The sequence below is a fragment of the Rhinolophus hipposideros genome (assembly GCF_964194185.1).
Source record: "Rhinolophus hipposideros genome assembly, chromosome: 14".
NCBI classification, from domain to species: domain Eukaryota; kingdom Metazoa; phylum Chordata; class Mammalia; order Chiroptera; family Rhinolophidae; genus Rhinolophus; species Rhinolophus hipposideros.
This window is the reverse complement of record NC_138060.1, coordinates 53,805,798-53,824,356: the sequence shown is the minus strand read 5'-3', so window position 1 is coordinate 53,824,356 and position 18,559 is coordinate 53,805,798. Positions and strand designations below refer to the sequence as shown.

The 18,559-nt window shown below is 44.5% G+C and overlaps 1 protein-coding gene across 3 annotated transcripts in view; it reads right to left on the bottom strand.

Annotated features, from left to right (window-relative positions):
* Positions 1–18,559, bottom strand: part of ITGA9 (integrin subunit alpha 9) — a 299,963-nt gene that overhangs the window by 122,599 nt on the left and 158,805 nt on the right. For all 3 annotated transcript variants that reach the window (XM_081071751.1, XM_081071750.1, XM_081071749.1), the window contains exon 17: positions 8,574–8,650. In XM_081071751.1, coding sequence (XP_080927877.1) covers positions 8,574–8,650 — 77 coding nt within the window. The remainder of the gene's footprint in view (positions 1–8,573; positions 8,651–18,559) is intronic.

Sequence of the window (18,559 nt, the reverse complement as noted above, 5' to 3'; positions counted from 1 at the left end):
GACCACTGGGGACAAAGCAAAAGGATCATCCCTCCTCAGCCACAGTTGTCTTTGGTTTTTCATCTGTGGAGAGCAGCAGGGCCGCTTTCCAAATCGCCTGAGGTTATATCAGGTGGCTCAGAACAAACTTGGGAGAGATGCTAATGAGAGGGTGTGTGCAAGACAACAGGAAAAATCTGTGTGGGAGAAGATTTACTTCTGAACACCAAACAACTGTGCATCTTGGGAATTTGGCTCTTGTTACAGTAACTAAGTCTGCTACCGGGTGGGTGAGTCCAGTGTTAGTGGCGAGAGACCAATAGCATAGTCACAGAATAAGCTGCAAAAATCTTAGCAAAGAAACAGCACGTGGCTCCCCATCTGCTCTCGATTTGAGAGAAGTGAGGGGTCTAGTTGCTACATTCGCTTGATAGGTCCTTTTCTTAGACTGAATGTCCAGTGAGAAGGGAAATAATAGTCATATCATTTTGACCCTGCTGGAGAGATGCTTACACATAAAACCTCCAATGTTTCGCTATATTTGGAAGCCAAGGAAAATACTACCAAATAAAATTTTATTAGGTACACCCATGAGGTAGACCCAGACTTCCCAGGTCGCTCGGGAGGGAGGCCAGCTAATGAGCATGTTCCCAGCCCCTTTCTATGGTTTCCATGGTTACTCCTTAGTCTGCCTTCCATGCTCCTGTGCAGATTCCCCATCCTCTCACTATCCAGATGGAAAACCCCCATCAGTGTCTGGTCCTCAGGAGGAGGGCTACCCCTGAAGTCCAACAATTGTCGGGATAGATTTCTTCTGCTCACATGTGGTGGAGCGCTAAAAATGAAGTGACCTCCCCTCCACGTTGAGTCTGCCCACAAAGGAAAATGGTCAGTTCTTCAGGTGACAGCCCACTGCCCCCAGCCTCACATTGAGGCTGGTAGGCCATTTACCATGTTTCCCCCAAAATGAGACCTAGACGCATCAGCTCTAATGCGTCTTTTGAGCAACAATTAATATAAGACCCGGTATTATGTTACATTACATTACATTATATTATATAAGACCCGGTATGTTGTTGTTATGTTATATGTTATGTTGTTATGTTGTGTTGTGTTGTTTTGTGTTGTGTTGTGTTGTGATGTGATGTGATGTGATGTTATACCTGGTCTTATATTAAAATAAGACCGGGTTTTATATTAATTTTTGCTCCAAAAGATGCATTAGAGCTAATGGTCCGGCTAGGTCTTATTTTCGGGGAAATATGGTAGGAAAACACAAAGCAGATCCTCCCTGAGATAAAAAGGAATTTCCTAAAGTCATTTCCACCTAGATAGCAGCATGTCACAGTGGGAACGAGAGACAGGCCAGGTTCCCCAAACTACTACAGCTATTTAAAGACAGAGACCATGTGTATAATGGCTAGAACACTGGACTTGGACTTGGGAACCTTTCAGCAGGTGATTTTCCTGTCACCACTATTTAACTTTCCTTTAAGACCTCAGAGAAGTGACTCAAATCCCTCTCTATCAGCTTCCTGTTCTGCACCTGAAATGCCATAGCTCCAAGTACATACTCATACACGAAAACCACCAACCATGAAGAACCTGTGAGCTGGGCTTATTTCTATCCTGCCTGAGTTAGTTTGTAGGACAACGGAGGGGATGTCTCGGCTTCCCAGTCACCATCTGTGCTCATCCCTGGGCTGAACTGGAGCCAGGACAGCTGTGTGGCCGAACTCCACCCAGGTCCCTCCCAGGATAATGGAGGGGTCAGAGGTCTTATCCTCTGCCTGGGATGTGCTGTGGACACATCCCTCACTCAGTAGTTGGTATACAAACACACTGGTCCCTTTGTCTCTCAGATGCAATAATTTTGAGGTGTGTGTTTTCTACCATTCCAGTCTTTTCCTATAGGATGGAGTTCCAGTAATCCACTGTGGTAGCTGGGTCTGATGGGCTGATTGATAGCCTCTCTCTAGTCACATTCGTGGTCACATGACATTGCAGCTCCTCCCATCAAGAAGTAAGAGTTTATTTCCCCATCCCTTGAATCCAATTGGCCCTGTGACTTTGCTTTGGCCCAAGAATGTGGCAAAAGTGACACTACACCAGTTGTGAAACTATCCCAAGGACTTGTGTACTGCCGTTCTAGTGTTTGGACCCCTGTTGCACTATTAGCATAAGCCTGGCCTAGAGGATGAGAGACCACGTGGAAGACAGTGGAGGAAGGAGGAACCCCAGCCAACAACAAGCCAATTGTCACCAACAGAGGCACCTAACCAACCTGAGTTTGGCTGCAGACCCATGAGGGAGCGCAGGGAGACCAGAATTGCTGAACAGCTGAGTCCAGGCTAAACAGCTGATCCACAGAATCAGGAGCTACATAAATGACGGTTGTCCTGAGGCATGAAGTTTGGGGGTGATTTGTTACATAGCAATAAGTAGCTGATACACTAATATTACAGTACACTCTTATTGGCAATCTTCCCTGTATACTTCTTTACTCCCCTACCTTTGTTCTCTGCACTTCTTAAGTACATTATGCACACTCAAATCCTTACCTCATGGTCTGGGAGAACTCAACCTCAGACAGGGTGGAGTGCTTCTTCCCTTACGCCTCCAGGGAATTCCTTCAGATTTCCATTATTAGAAGGATTGTAGTGAGTTCTAATTACTGTTTTCATATGTTCCCCTTTCTAGACCAAAAACATCATGATACAACAGTTCGTCCCTATGTGTTTCCACCAAGTCGGGTATATCCATAGAAAGTACTCTATCAGCATTGGTCATAAAAATGAATATATTAGCATGGTGTCACTTCTTGTCAGGTGAGTAGAAGCTAGGTGCTCTGGAAGGCTATTGCCCCTTTCAATACCTCTTCCAGTGTGCAACTTCTCTTTGCTTGCCTTACACTGCTGATCCCCTTCCCAGAGGCCTAAGTCACACCCTCTGCCTAGGTAATCCTCAAGAAGGCCACCCACGTGTGTTCCTAAAATGTGAGAGAGACACCTGCTGCCTTCTATTAGGGAACCCTTATCAGAGCAAACACTTATTCTGAGAGATGAGATAAGGATGAGCAGTCTTTCGTCTCACATTCAGAGTTCTAGTTATTAGAGCATTTTACCTTTCTTTCAAGAATATACCACGGAAAAAAAAAAATTCCCATTTTCAGAGATTCCAGAAACAGCAACTATAAAAACCAGCAATACACTTCCTTTGTATTTTTTTTCCAGATCTGGGGCAGAAAGTGAAGGAAAATAAATAAATAAATCACACGGCTAATATTCTGTCAAGGGCAAAAGTTTTCCAGGCTTCTGATCAGCTCCCATTCACCTTCCATTATAATAATAATGATGATGATGATGATGATGATGATGGTGATGATGATGTTACATTTCAGGAAACTCTTGATATGCTAGCCCCATAAGCTCACAGTCAAATCTAGGACCCTCCAAGGAGAGAAAAATCCAACCTATGAGGACTAAGAATGTGATGACTCAACTTAGGGACTGCCATTGACCCAGCAAGACAGGCAGCTAGCATCTCCAGAGAGAAAAGCTGTTGAGCAGGACCTCACAGGCCAGACGGCACGTGAGGGAGCACGCACATGTGGGGGTGGGTGGAAGCCATCTTTGATAATGGATTTTTTTTAATCCATCCACCTCTTTACTACACTGGGGCTTTTCACACATAGGAGGCCTTTTTCCTCAAGGTTCCCAGCCTTGGTACTTCTGGCCCAGACACAGCTGATATCACATCCCAACAGCAACTAAGGCCCGTGTACAGGAAGACAGCAGGATGTAGCATCCGGACATTTCCAGCTTTAATTTCCCCCCAGTGACCACAAGGCCTCGAGCAAGTAATCTGATCTCCCTGAGCCTCTGTATCCTCCCCACTAAAATGAGTGTAATTATTTACTTCTCAGTGTCATTGAGAGGATTAAATGAAATAACAATGCTAGTTCTCATCTACTGCGGGCTCACCATATACCAAGCACTTCTGGAAGCACTTAAATATGTTTTAACTCATTAAATACTCAAAATAACTTGATAAGGCATTGCTCTTATTTCTCCTATTTTACAGATGAGGAAACAGAGGCACAGAGGTGTTAAGAAGCTTGCCTAAGGTTGGACAGCTGGTAAGACACGACAGGGCGTTTCTGTATACTAAGGACCCACAGGGTACCTAGCGCATGAAGATGCTCAATGAACAGGGTCTCTGCCCCTTCCTAAAATAAAACAACTTTACTTCTGCCCTATGTTATGCATTTAATGATTCTGGCTGCTTTGCCACTTTTGAGAAGGAGAATAATTTGTTTCAAACTCTAAATATCTCTCTGGGTGCAGGGATCCTCCTCTCGAAGGCTGGTCTTTTCATGGATGGAGCTACCGCCTCCCAGCCAAGTGTTCTGGGAAATTCACTTGACCACCCCCTCCCCACCCCGACCATGCTAATAGCATTAGTAAGGCTATAACCATAGGACCATTATATGGGCCACTAGATGGTTCTTCTAACTTCATAAATATTCTACTGTGTCTTTTCACCTCACTTAAAGAGTTCTTCCATTATTGGAGTTGGCTAGCCAGAAGGCACTGAAATGTTCCACTGCTCTCCTACGGGATGTATCAAAAACAAAATGTTTTTTTCGCTCAACTGCCATATTCTATATTTCTTTTTCTTTATCCTAATCACATGTGATGTATTCTTAGGTACTGAGAGTATTCAGACAGACAAAACATAACATAGTTGCATCATTTTACAAATGGAATTTGCAGTCCTGTTTAATAGAAACCATTGAAACAGCTTTTTCCCTGTTCCTAGATATTTTTGGAAATGGCGTGTTTTGGAACTAGGCTCAAGACCATTAAAGACTGTGGACTTTTAATTGAAGAGTTGACTGTTTTAAGAGACAATAGGCCTGCCAGAATTCATGCTCTCTGGAGAGAAAAATGAAAACATCCATGAGTCCTATCACAGAGAGCGTTCCCTGGCTTGATCCCTGGCTACTCTGGGTGACCCAATCACTCCCAGATGTCTTTCCTTCTGTCTTCTCAAGACAGACTCCTCAGTCTGGTGGGAACTTGGCTGCTTCCAGCCACAACACATTGTACTGCAGTCTACCCAGCCCCTGGAGGGATCTTCCTCTGTTACCCTTTTGCTTCAACTTTTCAGTACAGTGAGTTACGGCTACAATGACAGCTAGGTTCTAAAGACAGCACAAAGGCAAAAACTGCATCCAAATTGCCCTCCTGAAAACTCTAGGGAGGCATGATGGGGGAGATCAACAGAACATCTCTCCTAAGTCCAGCCGTGCCAAGGGTGCTCCTGCAGCAAGACAAAGGGTATCTGCTCATGGCCCTGAGCCACGGTGTAGGAACAGAGATGGATGGAGAGAGTAGCTGACTCACAACTCCAGCTGAAACAGACTTTCACTGAATGGAACAGAAGACCAAATGACCCGTACCATTCTCTCATTCATTCTCTCATTCATTCTCTCTCTCTCTCTCTCTCTCTCTCTCTCTCTCTCTCTCTCTCTCTCTCTCCCCCCTCCCCCGTCTCTCTCATCTCTATATTCTCCTGACCACCTCCTTTACCCCAGACCCTGCAGATCTTCATGGGAATCCTGCTCTCTACACCTCCACTGCTCTACTCACTTTTCCCCTCTGCCCAGAATGCCTGGATCCTCCTCTTTCCCCTTAATTCCTCTTCTTGGAAGCTGCTCCATGGCCCTGTAATGACGCATCCACCTCTTTAAAGCACTGAGCAGGTGTTGCCACCATCACCCAGTTGCACCTTCCCGCCCACATTGTACACATTAAGTCTTTGCCAACCAAACACAGACCTTGGTTTCCACTAGTAATTTACTGACGTTGCCTTCCTCCACTCTGTGCCTGGCTCTAGTTAAAGGTTTGGGGAATCCAATGTCATGAAAACCACAGGTTTGGTTTTATACATCTACTTATCCAATTATCAAGTAACATTTCTCTGGTGGCTCCTTTGGGGACAGCTATAGGTCCAAGAGCATATATGAAGGTTTAATGGGTGATCCAGCCAAAAGGCTATTTTGAGAGACCAAGGGAACTCCTTAGAAATAACTCATCCAAAGGAGAGGTTCAAAGCTTTGGTTCAAGGACACTGCCTCTGAGACTGAGGAAATCTCCTCACCTAGTCTCTAGGTCTTATGTCTGACTTCTAGGAAGACCGAATTGCAAGAAAGGCTGAAATAGCCCTGAAAACGATCAGGTATCAGGAAAGAGAGAGCTACCTTGTTCTTTATGTGGTAGAATAGATAGCATGGTTGGTCCCAATTTTCTACCCCTCCCATACTTGTGCCGTTGGCTGTGTGCCTTTTCAGTTCCTCTCACTAGAGAATATTTTCCTGTCCCTTGACTTTGGGTTAGATGGTTTGGCCATGGGACTTCTTGTGACCAATAGAACAAAACTGAAGTAAGAGTGCACCAGTTTCTTGTTGTCCTCTTGTACCATTGCCATGCCAGGGGAAGGATATACCCAGGCTAGCCCACTGGTGCCAGCAAGACAATGACAGACAAACGAAGCAGAGCTCAACAGGGTCACCCAAGTCTGGCTATCAACCAACCCCCAGATGCATGAGCAAGTCAGCCAGGATCCAGCTGAATGTAGCCTGGACCAGTCAGCAATCACCTGACCTGCAGACCACGGGAATGAATGATTGCTGTGTTAAACCACTGAGTTTTGAGGTGGTTTGTTATACAGCATTTTTTTTGGTTTGTTTGTGGGGTTATTTTTTGTGTGGCTATAGCTAGTTGATACATGTGGGGTTCTGGGCCCAGGCCACCACACCAGTTGTTCTCAGATGATTGATTACTAGGCTACCAAAGCAGATCTGGTTCTGACCAACACTCTTGAGAGGCCAGATTGGGTCAGTGGAGGCAGCTTTAGGCACAAGGTGTCTGACTGATCAGGAGCCTTGGGTTTTACATTTTAATATGTGACAAGAACAATTCAATAGAGATGCATTTGACCATCCATTACTGGGCAGCAAGAACATCAGGACTTCCCTAACCTAATATTTAACCCTGGGGCAAATGAACATGTACCTGCCACGTGAAACTAGCTATAATCCAATATAAATTTCCCACGTTTACAGTCTGCCTCAAGATAAAACAAATCCATAGATTTTTGTACCACGTCACTTTTTCCCTAAAACACTTTTTGGAAGACCTATTTGAAACCCAAAGTAATTACCTGATCATTTATGAACTTTCTTTAGAGTTGGTTTCTTTTATAATCCCAGGAGGTCCTTCCTACTAATGTTAAAAAATTCCAATATCCATTTCATCAGTTTGAAGTAATTGTCTAAGCTGGGCAAAACACGTGCTACTGTAATCTACCACTCTTCTAAGTAAAAGTAATGCGAGTTAATATTTAAGTGGTTTGGAGGAGTGTTTGGAAAGGACACCTACCATGTACCCTTCTTGAAAAAAACTGCTTGAAGTAGCACCTGAGCAGACTGAGAAATCTACCATTCTTTAATTTACCACTCTTCTAAGTAAAAGTAACACTAGTTAATATTTAAGTGATTTGGAGTAGAGTGTGTATGTGTGTGTGTGTGTGTATTATATCACCTCTCCTCCAATAAACGCAAAACAGAAGAGTAAAAGAATCTGAGTATTACTTTCCTTTGATGAATAATAGTATTTATCATCAGAAGAAAGAGTGTCCAAGTCGGGTCACTGGTTCATGAGGGGCTATTTCTTTCATTCCACCCAAACTTGACTTCCACAGTGACAAATAAGAGACAGATTATGGCCTGTTAGGGAATAACTATCAAAACGGAAGACTGTTTTTGAGAAATGGTAATAAATCATATGGATGGGCTTTCTGGCCTCCAGGCTGAAACGGTCTTTCAGAAGGAATTGTCTTGAAAGGAAAGCATTCTCTGAAATGTGGCTCAATGATTCAGGGCCAGCACCTTCATCGTAAAAGAAGTCTGAAATGAAAGGTTGGCAAAGAGGAAACAGGAGGCCTCTGTGCGGTTCCCCTTTCACCTGGGAGATTCACAGACTGTGGGAGGAAACCCTGACACAATAGAGACTGTCTGCTCACTTGGATCAGGACGGCCTTCCCCCTCCTCCACCCCTCCTACCACAGAACCACCACTTGCTGTTAAAGCAGACACTCTTGTGAAGTGTGGAAACAAAGAAAAAGAACCTTTACATAACAATCAGTTCCATCGTATAAATTGTCACAGTTAAATATTGGCAACTTCATAGGGTTCAACTTCATACAGTAAGTAAACATAAAATACTCCCCCCCCCCCACACACAAACACAAATACTCACAGAAATTAGAAATATAGGCTAAATTGTAGGATATGTGGAATTGTAAACAAAACAAAAACTAAACTGCCCCCCTAACAATAACTGTTGTTAAAATTAATGTATTATATATATATGTATTTTTTTTTATTTTTTTTTATTTTTTTTTTTAAACCACAAAATATCATTGTAGCCCACCAACTCTATTACCTTTTCGGTGGGGAAATCTCTACATTCAGGTTTTGGGCCTGGAGCTTTCCAGAACAATGTCCCCTGAAAGGAGCACTGACTCACCTGGACAGCAGCAGTTGACCTTGAAGCTGAAGGTCAGCGGCACAGTCCTCGGAACGGCAATTCCTTTCAAAAACAGTCTGTGAGAAAGGACAAGAAGGTCAGAACAGGATTCAAGGGCAAATGAGTAAATTAACAGCCAACTCCTTTCTTCCAAATCAGAGGGAATTCTTCCCACAAGCCCCTGAAGCCCTCTACTCCCAAGAAGCCAGCTCCCCAGCATGGGGAGGGGCCTTCTCAGGCTTCAGGGAAATCTAAATCAACGGTGGTCGTGCCTGCAGAGTGCATTCCTTACCGGGTTCATTTCTCAGTCTGCTCAGGTGCTACTTCAAATAGTTTTTTTCAAGAAGGGTACATGGTAGGTGTCCTTTCCATCTTTGTCTGAGAATATCTTTAATGGCCTCAGATGGAGTGAATAGTAATCCAGTTAAGTAAAGAATTCTAAGATTATAGTCTGGTCATTTCCCTATGTTTGCTGCCTTGGGGAGGCAGAAAATCTATAACGGAGATGGGTCTGCCTGAGCAATGGGATCATATTATAATTTTTAGTTCCAATGGCAAAAATCAAAGGCAATTGGACTATTAGGCTGAGGCCACCAGGACAGGGCCGAAGGAGTCCTTTACTGTGTCCTGGTAGGCCAACCAGCAGTGAACACAGCATCCTTTTTGTAACCCAGATTGGGTCTTCACAGCCAAAGCCTCACCCAGTACTGGGACCTAAAGCTCAGTGTTCCAAACCCGAGATCTTTCCGGAGGGCTTGTGGAGTGTGCCTGCATGGGGCCTATCTGCGGAGGTTGGCTGGGGAACCAGAGCAGTGTTTTGGAAGGAGTTACAGTTTTCTTCTCTCTATAGTCCATGGCCAGCTTGCCATGACCCCCTCAGCCTGGTCTCAACTTCTTTGATGTCTCCAATCTATGGACAGCAGGCTCCCGAGTTCCAGACTATTAGAGAATCACTATTATAAGATGGCTTTGATGGTTTCGTTGGGATTTAAGAGAGAAGAGCCACTGCCAGTTTTGAGTTGTGTCATTCACTATTCAACTTGTTCCTCATCCCTGCTCACGTTTGTAAGCCCCACCTCCGCCCCCAAACACAGTTCCAGGTGATTTGTTCCGCCCCCACAGACAGCTTTTCACCCTGCCAATGTGGACTCCAGCAAACGTGCCGGCCAACGGACAGTCTAGACCTGACCAGACGGAGTAATTTTTCCTATGGAAATTCATATTCCTGTGTCACATTTCCAAAAGAATAAAGTGTCCCAGCCAACATTCCCTTGCCTTGAATGTGGGGGGAAAAAAACTCATGGAAGTCTTGGGCAAAAAGAGGAAATTCCCGTGTTCTTTTGGACACCACTGGGGGTGAGGAGAGCGCCAAATTTCCAGGAGATTTCAATATAAGACACTTGTGCGGTATTTGCCAAGGAGAAAACAGGAGGATGTGGGTGTGAGGACCACGTGAATATCTCAGGTGAGAGGAGGAGGCTTTTTGAGGTTAGGAATGAGGTAAAAACACCAGTAGTGGCTTTACCACCAAGCTAATGAAACTTAAGCTGAAGGTCCCTACTGACTTGCCCTTACCGAAGCCTTGCACCTAACTTTGTATTCATAACTTTACTTTTTTTTCCCTTCAAGATCATCTTTCCTCCCAAGTCATAGAAGCTTCAGGCCCCACAAAACTCAGCTCGATTTCCGGTGACAGGCTCCTCCTTAAATGTGTCTTTCCCATTTCACAAGCAAGAGAGACAGTCTGACTTCCCCACTTTTGGGGTGGGGTGGGAAGCAGATGAGAACTGAGGATGAGGATGTGACCTAAATCCATTGGTGGCGCACAATCTGGCAAGATCTGGTCCCTGCCCTCATCACCTCGGTGACTCTGGCTCTCTGGTGCCAACCACCCCTCGCACTGGCCTTATACCATCCCACCTCAGGGCCTCCCCACAAGTTAACCCAAAATTCCTCTACCTAGTGCACTTACGTATCGTCTCATCCTTCAACGAGCAAATCAAAACCATGACCCCGAGCGCCTGACAAGCTCGGGCCCCTCTTGTACTTCCACGTGCTTTTCCCTTCTAGTCCTCCTCTAGGTTGTAACTAATTAATTTTATCCTTGCATGTTCCTGTTCCTTTCCCCGGCTACGATGATTCTCCATAAGGATGGAGGCTGTATTGGTCCCATTCACCTCAGAGCCTGGCATCTAGAAGCAGCTCGGTCAACCCTGGAAGAACACACAGTGCTCTGATGGCTAGGGTGACCATTGAAATGGGAAACCAATGATAGACGCCTCCATTTGGGCCAACGCTAACATGCTGCTCACTAACAGCAAAGCTGTAGCCCCAGCCAAAGCTCTTGTCTCTGAGCTATAGGCGAGTGCAGGGCCTCCTGATAAGGAACTGGTAGCTTTGTAAAATCTCGCTGTCCTTGGTCTGGTTCCCTTGGGCTCTGCTCTCTATTTTCTGTCCCTGAAACTGGCTTCTCCAGCTATTACATCCTCCAGTGATGCTGAATGTCCATCTAACAAAGGCAAGCACTGAGTCTGCCAGATATATTGATGTATGCACACGCACGCACACATGTGCACACACACACGGGTTTATGTGTACATACACACATATATGTATACTCACACACACACGTGTTATGTGAGTGCTTACACTGACCGGCTAAAATGAAGCACAGACTATACTGAGACGATAAAGCACCAGCTTAGAAATCAGCCTAGGCCTCAATGTCCACAGTTATAAAATGAAAATAACAGCCTCAGCGATCGTCTTGTTCATCCAAATTGGCACTGAGCCGGGGGTGAGAGCTCACAGCCAGTGCACTGTTTTTGTTTCAGCGCTGGGCATCACTGTGCATACCAGCAAATGTGAGTGACAACTATGGTACATGCACGTGAATAGCGTGAGGCTTCCTAAGTGGCGGTGAAATAAGATGACCATGGAGGCAGAGTCAACAGGAACTTACCTCTGTGTAGACAACTGCACTTTTCAAACATCAATGCACAATGTCTCTCATTCTTTATCATGTGACTGTGACACTCCTCCCATGGAGAGGTAGAGTCCATGCTCGCCACCACCCCTCTCCCCCTCCAAATCTGGGTGGATTTGTGGCTATAGGAGAAGTGACTTCTGAGGCTAGCTCATAAAAAGTAAGAGAAGTTCCTCCAAATCCTCCTGGGGCATTTTGCTCTTGGGACGGAGCCACAATGCTCCTAGGAAGCCCAGGCTTCCTAGGGGAGGTTCATGTGGAGAGATGCTGACAGCCAGCAGAACCTGCAGCCACAGGAGCGAGCCATCATGGAAATGAGTCCTCCAGCCCCACTGAGCTGCCCCAGCTGACACTAGTAGAGCAGAGACGAGCTATGTTGACGAAGCTCCGCCAATTTCAAATTTATGAACAGATTAAATGACTGTTATTTTCAGCCACCAAGTTTGGGGGGTTTGTTATGCAGCAATACATTGTTGGAATACTCGCAACTTAATGGCTTTCCCTTACTTGGGCAATGGTACAAACAAAAAAAGGACTGTATGTTCCAAGCCTGGCAAAGCCCTGGCTTAGGCAAGACCCTCCCCAGGCCAGGAATGCAGTTGTCTTATAGGTAAAACAGCACGACACCAGGGAATCGAGAGTGTCATGACTGTGAGAGGCTGAAGTTGACATTCAGTCCTTGTGCTCTGGACCTGGATTTGTCTCTCTGGGCAGATGACCATTTTCTTTCCTAAGGAACTGAAAAGCAACTCCTGGTGCAGAAGCGTGGGCAGACTAAAGCCTCAGAATGCTGACAACACAACGTTTCCAGGAGCAAGTAAAACCTACTCTTACACAAAGTACCAAGAATACAGGCTCTCTGTGAAGCCAGTGGGCCAGACTCCTGATATTTCTCTCACAACAACCCCAACAGCTCCAACCTGAGCCTCTGAAAAGCTCCTCCACCTGCTTCTACCCACATCTTCCAGTCTTCTGGGCAAACACAAGCGCGACTGCCTGAGACAAATCCTAACTCAGGTTGGAAGCAGCCTCTCCTACCTCCCTCCAGCATCCACCTGCTGGTTGGCAAAGCCCTCATCAATTATTTTTATCTAGAAGAAGCCTTTCTGGAAAATGGAAACAGATCTGAGAAGCCATCATCTCTTATTCCTCTCTGGTTATAGGAGGCTAAACCCTTTTTCCCGGGAGACACCACTGTCCTGCCTCAGACTTCAGAGAGTTGCGACTGGACCCCCAGTGGCCTCCTTAGCCTCATGGACTACATTTCCATGCTGGTTCCTTCCTCACCCTGGTCTTCACCTCAGGTTCCTCTGGAGAATACAGTTTTCTTTTTAAAATCCTTTTTCTGGCTTTCCCGCCAAATACTTATTCTACTTCTTTTGGAACAGGGTTAGCAGACTTTTTCTGGAAAGGACCAGATAGTAAATGTTTTTGACTTTGTGGGCCATACCATCTCTGTTGCACCTACTCAATCTGCTGATGTAGAGGGAAAGCAGCCATAGACAACATGTCAAGAAAGGGCATGGCTGTGTCTCAATAAAACTTTATTTACAAAAACAGGCAGCAGGCTGGATTTGGCCTGCAGGCTGTAGTTTGCCGAATCCTATTCTAGAATATTTGGTTATCAGTTTCCTGATTCTCTTCAGGCCAGAAAAAAAAAAAGAAAAAAATACCATGAATCCTGCCCAAGTTGCATTTCATTGTGAGCCAGAGCACAGAGGCTGGTGCTGGCTGTGCTTTTCTCACGGTGCTGTGATCCAAGGCCAGGGCAGCCTAGGGGATGTGTGATTCCGGATTGGCACCTCAATGGCTGCGTTGGCCAAGGCTGACTTCAGAGAGGAAGTCATACAGGTACTCTGGCCTTGGGGTACCCATCTGTCAGACCCAAATCTGCACTGAAAAAACTTCCCTTCTGACCTAATAGGAAGTAGGATTCTTAGCCTATTCATGTTCAGAGGAGGGTCAATTTCTTGGACTTGGTGATATTAGCTTTAAAATACATATAATCATTGACACAGGTTAGACACTGTTTACAGGGTTGCTATGGCAACCAAGTCCTATACTGAGGCCTGAGAAAATAGGACAATTGATTGGTGGGAATAAATGCTCTTTGTATCCCACCCCAAAGGAACCAAACAAGGAGGCTATTTTTAAGTTATAATGAGTGAGATATTTCCTGACGGGCCATATGACTTTGCAGTCTGCCTGGACAACAGGAGGGACATTTCTGAACTGTTGTTCCTCCCATAGTCACACGTAAGTTCCCAGAGGCCCAGATATGTGTAATTCATGTCTGCACCCCCAGTGCCCAGCAGAGTGTTCACATTTTTGGGGGGGTGTAATTGCCATGATCTGAGGGTAAGAGGTTTCTCCCTCCCAATTTTGTTTCAATGGGCTCTTCTTCCAGAAGGCACATTTTCCTTAAGGTGGCACATTCTAAGAGCTCAGGGTAGTCACAGGAATTTTTGCTCTATTCAGCCCTGTACCCAAATGAAGAAAGAAAAAGTCTCATTGCCTGTGTGATTAAAATCAGATCACACAGACACAATTGCTTTCGAAAGACTATCATGTCCATAAGAATAAATGAAACACAAATACAAAACTGAAAGCTGAGACATTTCCTTTATCTCAGGGTCTGTACAAATTGTCCTTTCAGATTTCGAAATCATGAGAGAGAGAGAAAAAAAAACAGTCTCGTTGGTCTCCCTCTAAATATTAACACTGTACCAATTTTGATTCATGCCCCTGTGGAAAAACCGGAAATAATGAGTTCTTCCATCTTTGGGCATACTTTGGTTTACTCCATGGCTCTGCGGTTGGTAGAATAGTCCCCTTGGTCTAAAGGCATCACTCTGATGATTCAGTTCAACCCCAAGAAGAACTGAGTGGGAGGCTGAGCTGCTCAGCGAGCCCCGGGCCCACCTGGAAGTGCACTGGCCTCTGGAGTCACCCAGTGCCCCTTCCAGGACGGCCTGGGACTGGGTGGCCTTTTATAGGCCACACATTTCATCTCCCTTTACAACCTCCAACTTTAAAAATCAGCCATAAACTCTCTTGAGGGACCTTCTGCCTCCAATGCTGGAAATTCTCTCCCTTGATTTTCACCCTGGAATCTTTTGTGTTCTATATTTCATTTATGTTTAAAAAGTTGCTGTTAAGTAGTCCCAAGAGGCAGAGCACAGAACCAACAAGTTCAAATAAATGGGCTGGTGCTGCCAGAGAAAAAGAAAAATGTGTTATCTGTGTTTCTAAAAGCTGCTGAGCCAGACACAGCCAGACAATGAGGAGCGAGAAAGACGGCCCTAAAACTGGGGAAGACGCCAGTGAGACTTCTCCCCACCTAGTATCTGCAAGAACATCGCTTAAATGGGGCCCAGGTATAACTTCAACCACCAGTGCCTTGCCTTTGATTCACTAAACTGTCTCAGAAGAGAGCAAGGGAGGGGCTAATGTTTCTTCCCCAGCCAGAGACTGTCCACTGGGCACAGGCCCTTGTTCATTTACACACACACTGCTTGCAGGCAAGGTTTTAAATAAGGCAGGACAATGCAGAAGAAAACCCAACGGGCTTGAAGATTTGGGGGGGAAAGTCACTATTTTCCTTTAAAAAAAGTTTTGGGGGACCAGAATATACTTTCTCCATAAATTGCTAAGATTAAACATAACACTAAAGAAGAAATTGGCAAATTCAGCAGGCCACTACAGGGTACAGCCCAGCCTTGGAGAGCAGGAGTCCTCTCTCCTCTGCTTTTGGGGTTAACCTTGGAGGGGAAGCCTGAGACAGAGACATAGCCAGACTTCTGTGATCAGTGAGAAGGTTGAACTAGTGTTTCCCTCACATGTACTTCAAACTAGATGGTTTTCACAGGTGCTTCACTGTGGTGTCCCTTCTCAAAGATTACCCAGAAGCTGATGGCTATAAAAGGTAATCTGGTTGAAATCGGGATAGGGGGTGGAAATTTCTTCCTCTAACACCCCTCCTTTTCCTCCCCTGAACCCAGGTGTAGAATCTGCACCCCTCCTCCCCCCAGATTGGATGGTCTCTGAAACCTGTCTGGTTCTGATGTCTGGAGTTACTCCATTCTCTCCTCTTCTACCCTCCAAACTCCTCAGCTTTCCATCCAGACTTTACCAGTGATAATAAAAATAAACCTTAGAGCTGTAAATAATGGCATTTTAAGCTGGCTGGGCACTTTAGCTGGGAAAGTATTACCTCATGTCCAGGCTGAACAGTGGGTTTTCATAGGCATGGGGCTAGATGCCCACACCCCAGCAGGCAATGAGGGGTCTGGGTGGGGGAGGAACAGAGGGTGACAATTTCCAGCACAATGGACGCCCAAGGTGTATGGCTTCAACATAGTTTAAAATTAATAGTCGAGTAAAATAGCTCACCTTTCACTTGAAAGATGACAAAGTGAGTACTCTCAACATAGCCAATGCCTTTCTTTCACCAGCCATATTTCCTCCATTTTGTTTTTCAAAAAGGAGATTCAGACAAGCACAAGGGTACTGTGCTCTAGGAAAGTCCCCCTAAACTCTGTGCCATATTCTCCTGCCTGGGAAGAATTCCCAGAGAGCTCATAAAGGCACATTTCTTTTCATTAAACAGTTTTGCTGAATCTGCCAGTGAAGAAATTCTGATATGATGTTCAACTTTTGTGGGATGACGTAGCCTTGTATTCTTTCAGGAGGTTCCTTCAACTGAGATGGATTTACTGGGCATCCACCATGGGGCAAGCATTGTGCTAGCACTGGGGATTAACATCAAGTAAGAAAAAATAGATCCCTGCCCTCACTAGGCTTCCATTCTAGTGAGGGAGACAGAAAAGCAATTAGATGAAACAATAACAAACTGATAGGTGTCATGAAATTAGAAAGTCAGGGAATACAGTGTAGTGGGGGGATGGTCAGCTATTCCCCCTGAACTAGACCATCAACGGGGGCAGACCCTGACTCTACAAGACAGCCCGATTACATCCACTCCCTTGCCTAACCCGGCGTACAAATGTACCTTTGAGTTGAAGAGACTAAGACATTTAAATCCTAATGTTTTCTGGCAACATGACTTAAAGAGCTCCAATGAGTTCATTCCTTCCTGTGAAAGAGGTTAGATGCTCTTTGTGGAGCTGTCATTTACACACACACGCAGGTTAAAAATCAGCTCTGCTTCCTGGAGTGAGCCTAGCTCTCAGAATCTTTCTTCCCCTCAAATTGAGCCAACATCTGGAAGACACATGGAGGAAGATAATTTAATTATCTTTTCTTTTAAAAAAAAAATATTTACCAGGAAAAGGAGAATAAGCAAGGATCACTCTCCCAGAATTTTTCTCAGGCTCCTGGATAATTTTACCAATCCAAGGACAATATTTTTTTTCTATCATTTTAATTTCAACTCAAGAATCAGATGGTTTAAAAAAGTAACGAAGACTTCACTTGCCACTCCCTACACTAAGTCCTGCTCTCCAGGGGCGACCGCTATTACCCATGTCTATTTATATTTCCTTTGATGATTATTTCTAAATATCTAGAAAACATGCCTATACTACCACTTCTTGATTTATCAGATTTAGACATTATCTTACTGCATTCCTGCCACGATAGACAAGAATGTATTTCACATAATGCCTCCCTCCGTTCCTAATTTTCACAGGCAAATCATTATTACTCTTAGCTCCTCTACTGCAGTGATTGTCCAGTGTTAGCTGCGTCAGAATCACCGGGTCCGTTTGTCAGAGCAGATTGCTGGGACCCACCGCATGAAAGTCTGATTCGGTGATTCTGAAGTGAGGCCCGAGAATTTTCATTTCTCACAAGACCTCAAGGGAGGCTGAAGCCGCTGATTCAGCAACCAAACTTACAGAAGCACTGCTCTCGTGGTGACCTCTGCAATTTTAAGTAGCATATACCTATTTCTCATTTCATCAAGTTTTACAGTATCTCTTGGCTTACCCGTTTAAACAATTAAGATACTGAGAGAGCTTCTGCAGTTCCATTTGTACCTCTACACACTCAAGTTTAATGACGTTGACACTTTATACGATAATCATAACCCTGATGTGGGCTTGATTATAAATACTGAAAACCAATAAAATAGTGCTAATGTAATCATGGCTGCCTGATTATTGTTCACAGTACAACCAGAGGGTCATGATTACATATCCTCCTCTACAGGTTCAAAGTTAAACTCCCAGAAGACTCAACTTTTACTTAAGGCAAAATATTTCTAGTCTCAAGGTCCTTCTCTTCCTTACACTCTTCTTCTTGCTTAAAATCCCACGTTTTAATTTGTTTTATATTTGAACTATAACATATTGACCATATTTCTATTTTTCTGGGATTTTTGATTCTCTTTATTTTTTTTTCTTACCTACAGAAGAAATATAGTCCATCTACACCACATCCTGAATATTTGCTACTTTCTTGTCAGTCTCTCTATTGCTGGCTTCATTCTTCTTGAAGTTCATCGATCCTCTGTTCTAAACAGATCAACCAATTTTTAGACTTGCCACACAGACGCCATTCAGGGATTTCTTGTTGTTAAGACTTCTGGGAGTTAGTTCCACAGTTTCTTGCATCCCACATCTTACTCCTTCTGGTTGTCACCCTAGTTTTGTTGGAGCATTACCTCAGGTAATTTCCTTGGAGGGATCACTAGGGAGGTAAAATTTCTGGGTCCTTGCCTTGTCTGAAAAATTGTTTCGACTTCATACTTGACTGTTAGGCTAAGTATAAAATTCTAGTTTCAAAATCACTTTCTTTCTGAACTTTGAAGCCCTTGTTTCACTACATACTAGCTAGCTTCCAATCTTGCTAAAAAGGCGTTTAATGGATTATATAGTAGGACCCTAATTCTGTTGTAAGATGCCATATATTCCCCAATATCACCATCTTATACTTCCAGTTCTGGAAGCATTTAGAATTCTCCTGAAGTCTCAGGAGCACTGAACATTTGTATCTAGGGTATTTTGAGTTTATAAGTTGGTGGGCCCTTTAAATTAAA